General features: G+C 31.4%; 1 protein-coding gene across 2 annotated transcripts; it reads right to left on the bottom strand.

The window, feature by feature from the left end:
• Positions 1-6,952: 6,952 nt before the first annotated feature.
• On the bottom strand, positions 6,953-11,258 carry LOC114382553 (F-box protein SKP2B-like). 2 transcript variants are annotated; one of them, XM_028342058.1, is made up of 5 exons: positions 11,131-11,258; positions 10,118-10,413; positions 8,810-9,158; positions 8,581-8,722; positions 6,953-7,759 (listed from the first exon to the last, which is right to left on the bottom strand). In XM_028342058.1, the coding sequence occupies exons 2-5, from the start codon at positions 10,378-10,380 to the stop codon at positions 7,386-7,388; spliced, it is 1,128 nt and encodes a 375-aa protein (XP_028197859.1). In that variant the 5' UTR covers positions 10,381-10,413; positions 11,131-11,258; the 3' UTR covers positions 6,953-7,385. The 2 variants fall into 2 exon arrangements, with proteins under 2 accessions (XP_028197859.1, XP_028197860.1); XM_028342059.1 differs by having other exon boundaries at positions 10,118-10,382; positions 11,131-11,230.
• Between the last annotated feature and the right edge of the window lie 2,166 nt (positions 11,259-13,424).

Raw genomic sequence — 13,424 nt, 5'->3', positions numbered from 1 at the left:
TCATTGAAATTGAATTATTTTATCCAAACAAAGAAATTAAAAGACAAGCAATTGAATTGCCTCATCCAAACAAAATAATTACAAAATGAAAGGAATTTAAATCAAGGCATTTAAAATATTGTGCATTTGAATTTCCTAGAAATTTTTAAATCCCTCATCCAAACACATGGTTACACTATAACAAATAACTGTATAATAATTTTAGCACCTAGCTAGATAACCATTGTATAAATTAATACCCTATATAAAAAGATAAAGTATAAAATGTAATTTTCTTTCTCCTATTTTTAAAAATTTATAATTTTAGTTCTTGTAACACCCTCGGATATTATAAGTTATAGATTGATGTTTAATTGTATTTATTGTGTTGTTTGAGTATATGATAGACTTGAATGAGTTGAAGTATGCCTTGAACAAGTCATGGGTGAATTTCTTGATATGGATCTTGAATTATGTGGAGTTTTGTTGAGCTAAGTTGAAAGTATGAGATTTTAGATTTTACCAAAACCTAGTTCAACGAAATCGTGATAACGGATTCGTTAACCGTTGAATCCTCTTTAAATTTTGTCTGGATATCCCTAAGATGTGTTTCTACAGTCTGACCGTTGGGATCTTGGAAATATTAACTTTTGGTCTCCCGCTAAGCGAGAAAGGCGTGCTAAGCGCAATTCCAACCGAGTGGAATTGCGCTGAGCGGCCCAAAGCTGCGCTAAGCCCATTTCCAACTGAGAGGAAGTGCGTTGAGCGCCTAGAAGGCCCGCTAAGTGAAAGTTGCAGGTTATAAATACGTTCTTAGCGTGAAAAACACGATTTTCACTCTCTTCGTCTCCCAAAAACGTCTCCCAAATCCTAAAATCTTATTTTCCACCACCCAAGACCACTGGTGGCCGCCGTGAGCCGCCGTTGCTTGCCGTTGGACCCCCACTCCAAGAGGAACACTTTAGTCGGAGCGGAATCCTCAGAATCCTCCTCGAAGATTCGATGGAGAAAACCCCTCAATCCTCTATTTCAAAGTTTCTATGAGGTAACCTTGACTTCTAAGCCTTCTCCTAGCTAGTTTGAGTTCCTCTTAGTGTCTCTTATGTGTTGGGTACTGTAATAGGGTGTTTTTACACTTCTTTTGAAAAATCCTAGAGAATGAGACATTGTAAAAATTATCTTTTTATAACCTTGAGATTGTTTTTGCGACATTCACTGAACCCCGATCACATTGGCGTGATCGGAATTTCAAAATGATGTTTCCATTTGTAGAATCTGAAACACCCCTCATCCCTTTATGTTTTGGCAGTGGTATTTGACCCCAAATGTTGCCTTTGACCTTGTTTTTGAAACCTATGCTAAAATTCCTTTCGTTTTGGCGTAATAGAGACTTGCGTTGGACCGACAAGCACGAACGAGAGAGAGATCTCTAAGTGATGCAAAGAGGAACTGACGGAGAGCTCACGATAGGTGAGGGGAGTTATTATAAAATTTACCGTTTTGACACCATAGTTAGGGTAAGGGAACCTAACTATGAGAATATCTGCCTGTCCCTGTTGCATGCTGATTTTCTTTCAAGAAATCTACGTTTTTAACGAATGGGATGCGATATATCTATTGTTGATGAATAATATTATTGTTTATTAAACTTGTGTCGTTTAAAGACCTGAGAGTGTGAATCTCAGGCATGAAAGAAATATGTATGTGCGGAATGCGATTTATTGTTGATGTCGTTATTGAGGATTTTAATTGATATGTGGTGATATTGATGATATTGATTTGAGATGGCGTTGTTAATAAAAATCATGTCAACATGAATTAATGGTATTGTTGATGATTATGTGAATATGAAATGAGGTTGTTGTTGTTGATAACGTCATTGAGACGAGATGATGTCTATGTTGAGAATGATATGAAAATGGAATGTTGATTGATGTTGGAAATGCATTGACATGTGCATGTTGTGTATGTTCGTGGGGGGCGAAGTGCACTGACCTTCCTGGGTCTTTAACACTTGCTTTGGGCCACGTTCATACGTTGGATGTTGTGTATGTTCGTGGGAGGCGAAGTGCACTGACCTTCCAGGGTCTTTGGCACTTGCTTTGGACCACGTTCATACGTCATATGTAGTGTATGTCATGGGGGGTTAAGTGCACTGACCTTGTCGGATGGCCCAGATGTGGGTGACAAGCGTGGTTAAAGAATCTAAGCCTTTCTAAGGGGATGCTTATACGCTTTAAATGGTCCATGGTTTTTGGCACTTGCTTTTGGTCATGTTCATAGCTCATACAACACAGGAAATAAAATAACTATGGCAGAGTATACTTTGTACTGAGGGGGCTTGTCACTTGGTAGGGAACTCCTTTTGGCCCCAGGCTGATCACCTATGGGGGGGGGGTTACGTGCACAACCGGGTGGTCTCGATGAGCTCAGCATGGTTTCCTAAGTGAGAGTGTCGTGTGGACACGCTTAGGCTATTTCCTGGGATTTGGTTGTTGGTACGTACCACATTGCATCTGAGAGATGAGTCAGGTGCATGCATCATTATGTGCAGTCTTGATTGGATCCATGGATGGATGATGAGTAATTGTTGAATATGGATGATGAGTAATTGTCGGATGTGGACAATGACCAATTGTTGGATGTGAGTGTTGGATAATGAATGTTGTGTAAGCTCATGATGTTTGCTTACGTTTTCTTGCTAAATGTGATTATTTGGATTTAACATTGGTTCTTTTTATAATGAACTAACCCTTGCAATTTTGTATCGTGTGGTTGATACCTGTGATGATCGCGAACCTTGTTCGTGAGAGCAAAATGACAGCAGTAGGGTGCAGGGATGAGATTCTGTTGAGGAGTCGCCAAGCCGGCGTGATGACATTGGGATTATTTTGGGGAGAGAGCTGTGTTTTGTTAATCAACTCCTCCATAGTGGTTCATGTTTTCTTTTGTTGGATTAAGGATGTAAATCACATATTTAATTATATGTTCGAACTGATTTAATCTTCATTATGTGTATGATGTGTACTGAACTACTATATTAATATTCATGTATTCGATTAAACATTGGTGCGTGTTTGGGGACATACATATATATATGTATATATATATTTGTGAAATTCAAATTTACTATGATTTTCATAAGCAAAAATAATGGAGTTTTCATAAAAGAAAGAAAAATAATTTAATTTCATGAGTTATTAGAGTGATGATATCATAGCGATGAGGCGGGTCATTACAGTGCTCTTATTTTTTAATTGAAATATTTTATCTTTCACTTTTAAAAGTTTGCAATTTTAGTCTCTCATTTTTTAATTGAGACATTTCATCCTACATTTTAAAAATCTGTAACTTTGATTCATGCAACTAATTTCAAGCATTGATTTATGTATCTTGTGAGCATTATCTTATGCGTGTTTATTTATTATCCACATGATAAATATTTTTTTAAAATTATTTAATTACTAACAAGCTTAATTCATTAAGAAAAAAATTAGAAAAATACATAGTCAAGTCTGAAATTGAAAAATGAGACTAAAATCATAGATTTCTTTAAGATACACACAAACACAATTAAAAATAATATTATAGAATTATATAAATTTATTTATTATGATCTAAAATACAATTGATATGATTAAAGGTATTCATTTATTATAAACTTCGGTTATAAAATAATTTATATATTTGAGAATATCAATTTTTTAAAATTTAATTATATATAAAGAACATCTGTCCAATAAAATATAAATAAATAAAATAATGATAATTATTGTTATTATAAACGTCACCACAAATATATATTTTTAGTTTTTTTTTTATCTGAATAGTGATAACAATTCTTATCAGGCCCGCTTTATTATTATGATCTAAAATACAATTGATATGTTTAAAGGTATTCATTTATTATAAACTTCGGTTATAAAATAATTTATATATTTAAAAATATCAATTTTTTAAAATTTAATTATATATAAAGAACATCTGTCCAATACAATATAAATAAATAAAATAATGATAATTAGTATTATTATAAACGTCACCACAAATATATATTTTTAGTTTTTTTTTTCATCTGAATAGTGATAACAATTCTTATCAGGCCTGCTTTATTTTACGTTTGCATTTGGATTCTATCACCTCACGCACGTTACACGTTGTGTTCGATACACGTCAATGCATTCCAATAGAATTGACTACTGACTTCCCAAAACAAAACAAATGATCTCGAGTAACATCTAGGGGGTTCAAGTACAATCATAATCCAAGGACTAAGGTGGGTAGATATCATCATCTATGAAGATAATATTTGAGAAATAATAGACAGAGCAATATCTAGTACGGTAATTAAAAAACAATCTTTTGAGAAATATCTAGAGCCAGTGGTATGCTACAATAGAGTCAATGGTGTAAGTAAGTGAACAGCCACGCTGAATTCGTACATGAGAACTTGAGTCTCAATTCCCAATAAATTTTGTAAGTGTAACTAAGTTAAGTTAGAAGTCAAGAATTAGTTTTATAATTGATTTAAAGATTGAAACTTATAAAAATATTTTAAAATATCATCAAACAATCAAAAGTTTTAATTATGATATTCTCATAAATATAAAAATATTTAAAATTCTTTTTGGTAAAACTTTTCGATATATTTTTCATCTTCGTGTTATTTTTTTATTGGGTTATATGTCTGATTTTACATTAGTTACATATACAATTAATATATATATATATATATATAAATAATATGAATGTAAAAAGTCATCATCATAAATTTAAATTCATTGACATTCGGACAAAAAAGTATTATATTTTAATTTTATAAAACAAAAACATATTAAATTTTTTATAAAAACAAATTTCAAACATTTTTATGTTGATACATATTTTATCCTAGAAAAACAAATACTACCATAGAAAGAGAAAAAATAGAGACACGGCGACGTATATGAAGGGTGGTGGGGATATATGCAACTCCAAGATTCTTGCCACGTCAAAATTAATATCCACCATCCGTGGTAGCAATCAGTATCTATATCTACCACCTCAGCATCCATGACTTCTTGCTTCGTGTTCAAGTTCAACACTTCAACATAACAATCATATTCAAGTGCTGAAACGGACCACTAAAGATTCTACACAGGACCCGACTGACCCAGAGTCAAAGAGTCATTCTGATTGTTCATCCTACGTTTAGAAAAAAGAAATTGATCTTAATCGACGATGATTGCATCGTTAAAGTAGGTTAACTTGTAATTCTTCTAACATGGTGACAAAAAATTGTGAATTATATTCTTGTTTTCTATGAGTACAAGACTTCCAAGTTCCATCCTTGGTCCATTCACATTTTAATGTAATCCCTCAAGGCCTCAACCATTATTTTTTTAAATGATTCTTAAATTAATGTATTTTACTAATACTACATAATTAATTTATTTTTTAATATTCAGAAGACTACATAGCAGTTTTTAATACTTAAAGGTCTAATTATTTGTATTTTAAAAATTATTTAGGAGAAATTAATATTTTAAAGACGAAATTAATGATTGGTCATTTATTCCATCTTCCTCTACCTGGTTGTTTAACAAAATCGTTTTCAACACTACTCGGTGGTCCAAATGGCCTAAAACCTGGTTTCCCAGGTTGGAAAATACCTTAAAATGAGTACTACAAAACATTGAGAATAACAAGAGGAAAATGACTTTGGAATTTTATTTTTTTTTACTGGAAAAATATTTATATCATTTCATTCATAATCAAGTCTTCAATACAAACGATCACATGCCTTGCAACTTGCAAGCTCATGGTAACAACTTGGCCCTGTTTCTTAGCAAATCCAATAGAATGGATTATTAACTAACAAACTCCAACAATGTTGAACCATATGTCCCAAACTCAGACTTATAAACTGCATTGCTCTTGATTTTATCAATTTTTTACACTGGAATTTTTTTACATGGGAAACTCTTTCAATTTGAGAAAGTGCTTATTTTTGAATTCTGGGGTTATTTGAGAAAGATGTTATTTTATTATAGTACAGATTTTGAATTAATATACAATTTCATTTTTAAAAATGGTAATTTATGGTGATTTATTTTTAAAAAATTATTATGTATATAGATCCTAGTTCCTAAATTCGCAACAGAGTAGTCCTTTTAGGGTGCCTTGACATTATCGGGAGTTAAATTTATCATGAAAGTTGATAAAAAAAAAAAAGAGGTTAAATTATTATGTAGTAGATGATAACTAAATGGTGTATTTGTATTAGGGAAAACTGCGTGTTAATTTTTAAACTTTAATCCCGTAATTTTTCATTCTCAAATTGAAAAAATTTCCCATGTTAAAAATTTCCAGTGTCAAAAGTGGATAAAATCGAGCAATAAAAAAAATACTTTTATAACCTCCAATTCATTAAATAGGATGAAAATGACATTTTCTTTTCTTAAAAAGATAAAAAAAATCTCAATCACTAAAATAATAATAAAAATTTGATTTGATGAATCATGAAACACAAGTCACTAAAATAATAATAAAAATTTGATTTGATTAGATCAGAAACACTCTACCGCCTTACAAGATCTTTATGTAGTAAATGAGGCAAGACTTCCAAGAAAAAAATATTCTACAAAGAGATAATATATGGCATATTTCAAAGTTCCTTACTTTTCAAGTTAAATTTGAGAATGTTTTGACATCCAAAAAGTTCATTGAAATTAATTATAGTTATAATCTAAAGTAAAGAAGAAAATTCCAATTTCAAGAAATGCGTTATATATCTAGACAAATGCTAGCCAAAGAAAATCCAACTTAACTAAGGTTTTATCAAGGGTGTGAATGTGTGACTGGTGCCAAGAAGAAAAAATAATATACTAACAAATTTTTATACTTTATTCCGTGGGATTAGCACTTCTTTTAATCAACTTTTAATTTAAAAATTTCTCTTCTATCTCTCTACTATAAACCAAACACAGTTAACTTCCCATAAGAAAAAACACACATCCTTGCATAAACATCCCATTATATAAAAGTCCATGTCACAAAATAAATTCAGAGCCATTTTTACATCCAAAATATTCTGACCCTTCACATGAAAGTCAGAGACCAAAAGAAAACTCAAGCACCAAGCTCAAGCTGTTCTAGAATCAACATGACATGATGCAGCATTCAACTTAAACTTATCAACAAGACACCTAAAACTATCAAACCCTTCAAGGGAACTTCCTCAAAGTGTCTTTATGCATCACCAACCCCCAAGGTTTTAAATATCCGTCTGCAACATCAAGATTTTTTACCTGTATGCGACTGCCATGCAACTGCAATTGGAACCATATTGGCCGCACTTGTCCACGATTGTGACGAAATCACAACGCGACCACGACTGATATTTAAAACCTTGCCAACCCCTTAGCTCAATGAGCTGCATGTGGGAGAGTGAAAGCACGGTGTGCTTGGCCAGCACAAGCACAATGCACAGAAGTCAGATTCAGACAACCACTCATGATGAGTGAGTGTCTTCCAGAACAGGTGTGGAGGGAAGGGCATGAGTCACACACAGCTTGCACAGCAGAAGGGGTGAGTGCTGTGCATTGGCTAATGTTCAAAGTTCTTAGTCCATCATCATTATCATCATTATTTCCACCACCTTTCATAGAACCCCACATCCTGTTGTTCACTTTGCTTTGTGCCAAGGAATACATTGCCCTGTCTGTGATGTTTTGGCAGAAGTAAAGTCCAAGGGACCTCAGATGAGGACATCTGTTTGCCAAGGCAATTACACTGTCATCTGAAATAACAACACAAGAGTGTACTATTGTTAATCTAGAGACAAAAAAAAAACATTTAAAGCAGAGAAAATAGGATATGCAATGAAGGTGTAAAGTAATTTTGCACTCATCTGATCACAAACCACCAAATATGATAAGTTAGTCAACTTTTATAATAATAATTATTTTAAAAGTCATACCAACAATAATTTCTGATTGGTTGACCATGTAAGTACATAACCATTAAACTCTTTAAACTAAATGATATAACTATTGGTCACTTACTAAAACTGCACGAAGCTAAGAAACGTTAAGGTTAGGAGATTATAGATTTTGAAAGTGTACACACTACCCAGGTTAGAAAAGTTTTGAGCTAGTGCACTAAAGTTTAGATATTTCTATTTGTCTTCCATGTATACAGCTCAATTCAAACTTCTTAATTATGGACTTTTTCTGGTTCATAAGTTTGTGACTATCAGTTTCCAATGTTTTATTGCAACAAGCTCTTTTGCATGTCAAAATACATTATGTTGCCTTCTACATATTTTGCAACCTCATCCATTCAGAATATGGAAACAAAAAACTCTGGCATTGAGCAGAGATCATGTGCATTTGAATGTGTACACATGGTGATCAACAACATGAAAGTCAGAAGCCTGCTTCTTTCTTCCCTTCAATTAACACTTAACATTCCACTACTGGATAATCTCAAACAAGGAACAATAAGGGGATGAAAGTTGTTGTGTAATGAATTTGAACGTCAGGTAGAATAACAAAACTATGAATGCTGCAACCAATTGGCATTTAAAGTAGACTTAAACTGCTGAAATTTGAATGATACCTGTTATAAGGACACAACCACATAAATCGAGTGTTCTAAGATCACGGCAGCCATATGCTAAACTCATCACTCCAACATCGCTGACATTTTCACACCATCCAAGGTTCAAAAACTGTAACTGATTGCAGTAATGCCCAATTGCCTGCATTTCATTAATTTATTGGATTATAACTCAGAGCCATCTTAGTCCTTCTATGATTATGAAAACCAACTAGTCTCTCAATCATACCTGTAACGCAGTATCAGATGCAGCTTTAACACATCCACAGAGATTCAAAACTTTCAGCTTTCTACAAAAACTGGCCAGGTAAGCCAGAGCATTGTCACTAAAGGCTGAACAACCACTGATGTTCAGTTTTGTAAGATCCTGACAACCAAGGGCTATGGCATACAACGAATGATCGGTAAGCTTGAAACTTTTGCTGAGGTCCAAGATTTGGAGGTCATGACAAAAATTTGAAATAGTTTCAACAGCATTGTCCTCTAGTTGAGGCTTGTCTTGACGAAGGATTAAAGTCTGTAATTTTGTGAATTTAGGAGCTAGGGATAGGACCAAATTATTCATGTTCTTGCTACACCTGAAAGGAATTACGCAAAGAAGGTTATTAAGGGTTTAAAAGCATTGCCCCCAATAATATAGAACATACATCAGTTTTTCTTGTTTAAATTTTTTAAAAACAATACGCATACATCAAGCCAATGTTTTGATCTAGAGTTTTTAAAGGGTGCATAGATTAGAGGAAACAAAATGAAACAAGTATATCAAGTCATCAACCTAATGAATCCTGGCACCAAATTGACCCAATACCAGTAACTTCTAGTTGTAATTTAAACCACTGCATGGTAAAAACCAAAAGACAACTGATTACTTGACTTAGAAAGTAAATGTTTAACCCCAGAGGCACACTACAATGTGTCAGTTCTCAAATAATTGAAATGTGTTAGTTTCAATGACATACACATTAAACTTGCCTTTTATACAAAGGAATTAATCCATCAAACTCAATGGGATATAAATTATAAAACAAATATATGAAATTAAAGAGGGTTGCTACATCCCCCAGTGTCTCTATTCCAGTAATTCATGAAGGTAGGCGAAAACTTACTGGCAGAATCAAGATTGCAGCATAGCAAATTCAATTCAAGTTCACATCATAAACCAATGAGACCAAGAATGCACTTAATAGACAGTAAATTGCAGAAAAATAGAAAAGGATCATGTTTAAGGCCTATTATATTGGAGAAAACCATGTTTCCATTACTTATTTCTATAAATATAAATAATAAATAATTACAAGAATCTTCATGTGTTCAAATGTTTGTAAACCAAACAGTGAAAACATGTTTTTTTTCGTTTATAATGTTTGGTGTTACAGATATTTGTGAAATCAGAAAACAAAAATCATAATTTTTTTATAACTACTTGCAAAAAAAAAAAAAAAATCACCCTTTTCAATATTCACTGCCTCCACAAGCATAATAACCTCAAAAGTGAAAAAAAGCATTAGAAGGGAAGGTAAAAAAACAGATGATGTACCATGAGAGTGATAACCGAGTCAGGCCAAAGCAAATTGCCTCTCTCCACCCACGACAAACTTCAGAAGCTATCATAACCGTTTGATCATCCACAAGTGACAAAATCTGCATCAAAAGCTCAACTGGAATATCCTTCCATTCTGTGATCACCCCCGCTTTAAAGTTCACTCCTTTCCCACTATTTCCACCACAGTCAACCATCATAAGCTTCTCAAAGCTAAAGTTCAAGACCTCATGAGTTCTCAAACTCTCCTTGCCAACCATTACTACTTCAACCAAAGCCAGATATTCTTAGCCCTTGTAATTACAAACAAAGAAATAAAGTGGAAGTGATGTCACACACGGAACATAGATAAACCTTGAAGCCCTTGTTTCAGCATATATACAACGTGTCGCAAAAACAATAACAACCACAAATCATAAATTAATTAATTAATTAATTAATTAATTAAAGGCCACATGTTATTACCCGAGAAAGATGGTGATTAACAATAATCATGATCATATTTGTGATGAAACTGTATATTAAGTAAAACACAAGGGTCTAATCTTATTGGACGAAGAATTCTGCAATTTCCAGAAATACCCATCACATGTTTCTCAATGACACGAAAAACAAAGCATCAAACTTAATCATCACAGAATGAGGATCAAACAGCCCCTCCTTCAAAAAAGGGAAAACCCTTTTGATCAAATTTGACATGCATGTAAAAAAGAACCCAAATAGTTCAAATCATAAGAATAAGGAGCAAACTAACCAGGGAAAAAAAAGTTGATCAGAAGAAGAACTAAAACTTTTTTCTGATAAAACAAGACATTATAAAACAACAACCCCACTTCTCAAAATGAAAACAAAAAAAAAAAAAAGAAAGGAGAAAACCCACAATCCATTCTAACTGAAAATTTTGTTTTTTGCTCTTTGTTTTATTTAAATATATCAGCAGGGCTTGAAATGTGTATGATCAAAAGTAAAAGTAGAAAACAACATATGAGAGAAACAGAAATGGTCATTACCAGAACGTTACTATAGAGAACAGAAAAGTTTGATTCTTTGTGACTCTGTTAATAACAAGAATAATGGGTTTTCGCTTCTCAGCTAGCTGCAATGGAAAAAGAGAAGGGAAGGCTTTAAAAATAAAGAAGAAACGGGAAGAGGGAGGAAGAGAGAGAGAACGGTACGGCGCATGATAGCGACGCGTATGAGGCCACGTGTACTTTGATGTGACAATCTTGTAGACCCCACTCTAAGCTTGCAAATAAGAAAAAGAAGATTAAGGTGGTGATCAGCACCGAAAAAGAATACAAAAAGCTTATCTGTTACTGGATTTAAAAAGAAATTAATGTTTTAAAGGAAAGATGAATATAAATGTAAGATGTTACGGTAAATAGGAATACGGAAAGAAACCAGTTAAATGTAATTTTGATTTTTTTATTTTTTAAATTATAATTTTAGTTTTTTATTTAAAAAAAATTATATGATTACTTTTTAAAAAAAATTATAATTATAATTATTTTATTTTAAAATAAAAATATTTAATTTTCAGTTTTATAAAATCTATAATTCTTTCATCAAATTCAAAAAATAATGATAAATAAAAATTTTAAATTGATGTGACTTATATTAATAACATGACAAAAATTAATTGATTAATTTATATTATATTTAATATTAATACATTAATAGTCAATATTTTTGATTTTATAAAAAATTAAAATTATATATGTTATAAAATGAAAGATTTTTATTTTAAATAAAATAAAATAAAATTTATATTTTAAAATAAAATGACTAAAATTAAAAAATTTAAATATTATGAAAATTAAAATTACATTTAAGAGAAAAAAATAATTAGAGTATGTGTAGAAGTTTCGTTTTGCCTGAACCCGAAACCGCTCGAAAAGGCAGAAGATGCTTAGGTTGGTCTAGGGCAGGCAATATGAGGATATGGGATAGAGATTGGAAAGACAAGTCCTGACGCAACGTTTTCTGTCTAGCGTTCAATGGTTGGTTAATGGAATGCTGACATTTTTTATTTCTATATTTGATTGATTTCATTTTTTAATATAATATTTATTTAGATATGAATCTAATTTGATTAATACATTTAGAAGACATGTATTCATGTAATATTTTAACCATAAAAAATAAAGTAATAATCCCATCCATTTAAAAATAAAAGTTGCAGACAATAAGACATGAGAATATTGTGTTCATATTTTATTCAATTGTATTTTTAATCTCTTCTTTTCCCTTTTATATTTCATGTTTGTTATATACCTTGTTTTATTGAAGTGAGATTGACATAGTATACTTGGGGTAGCTACTATTAGCTATAGTCCCTACCCCCTATTTAACAGTAACAAGATACTGAAGATAGATTGCAACAAGGTTGCATAGTAATTGTTTGGTTGGTTTAGAAAATAAAAAAACATTAATTAAAATAGTGTAAAAATTGCAAGTCTCACTAAAAAGATATACAAATATTTCAATATTATTTTTATCTTTTCTTTCAAACATACTTTAAACAGGTATGAAATATTTTTGTTTGTAAATAATTAATTTTTTATTTGTTCAAATATGTATTTTTTATTTATTACTAAAAATTCCTTAAGAAAATATTACTGAAAATATTAATAAAAATAGAAACAGATATTAATAAAAAATATTATTGAAAAACAGTATCAACTTTTCCAAAAATTAATGTTTTTTTATTTTTTTATATCTTATATGTTTTTTTAATTACCAACTTATAATTATTTATATCACAACTTATCATTTAAAGTTATAAAAAAATTGACAAAATAAGTCATGCACCAAAAGTTATAAACAAAGTATATCATGCACCAAGAGTAGATATAATCATTTATAAACAAAATATATCACAAATATGTTCAGGATGTTTCAATATTTCTCACAAAATATATCACCAATACTTATAAACAAAAATTTACATATTGATAATAGTAGAATAGTAATGTACTTTAATTACAAACAAATCCAAAATAAAACAAAGTTAGAAGTTGCATCTAGGAACTCAAATATAATTTGAGATTCAACTTGCATCAAGTTCCAGCTTGCAAATTATGTGATTGTGCAAAATTTCTCCATCCATTTTCAATTTTTGCAGTCTTTCTCCAATGATTATAAAATATCCTACACTTCGTAGTCCCTTCCAAGTTCAGATGGGTGAATCCTACAATTTTCATAAATGAGTACATGGTACTAGGCACATCTTGAAATTAACATGAAATTCATATTAGATATATATATGATTTTAAAATTTGACAGAAGTGCTTAATTACTCATC

This window comes from Glycine soja, chromosome 13 (genome assembly GCF_004193775.1).
Source record: "Glycine soja cultivar W05 chromosome 13, ASM419377v2, whole genome shotgun sequence".
Lineage (NCBI taxonomy): Eukaryota > Viridiplantae > Streptophyta > Magnoliopsida > Fabales > Fabaceae > Glycine > Glycine soja.
Note: the sequence above shows the minus strand (reverse complement) of the source record. Positions and strands in the feature narration are given on the sequence as shown.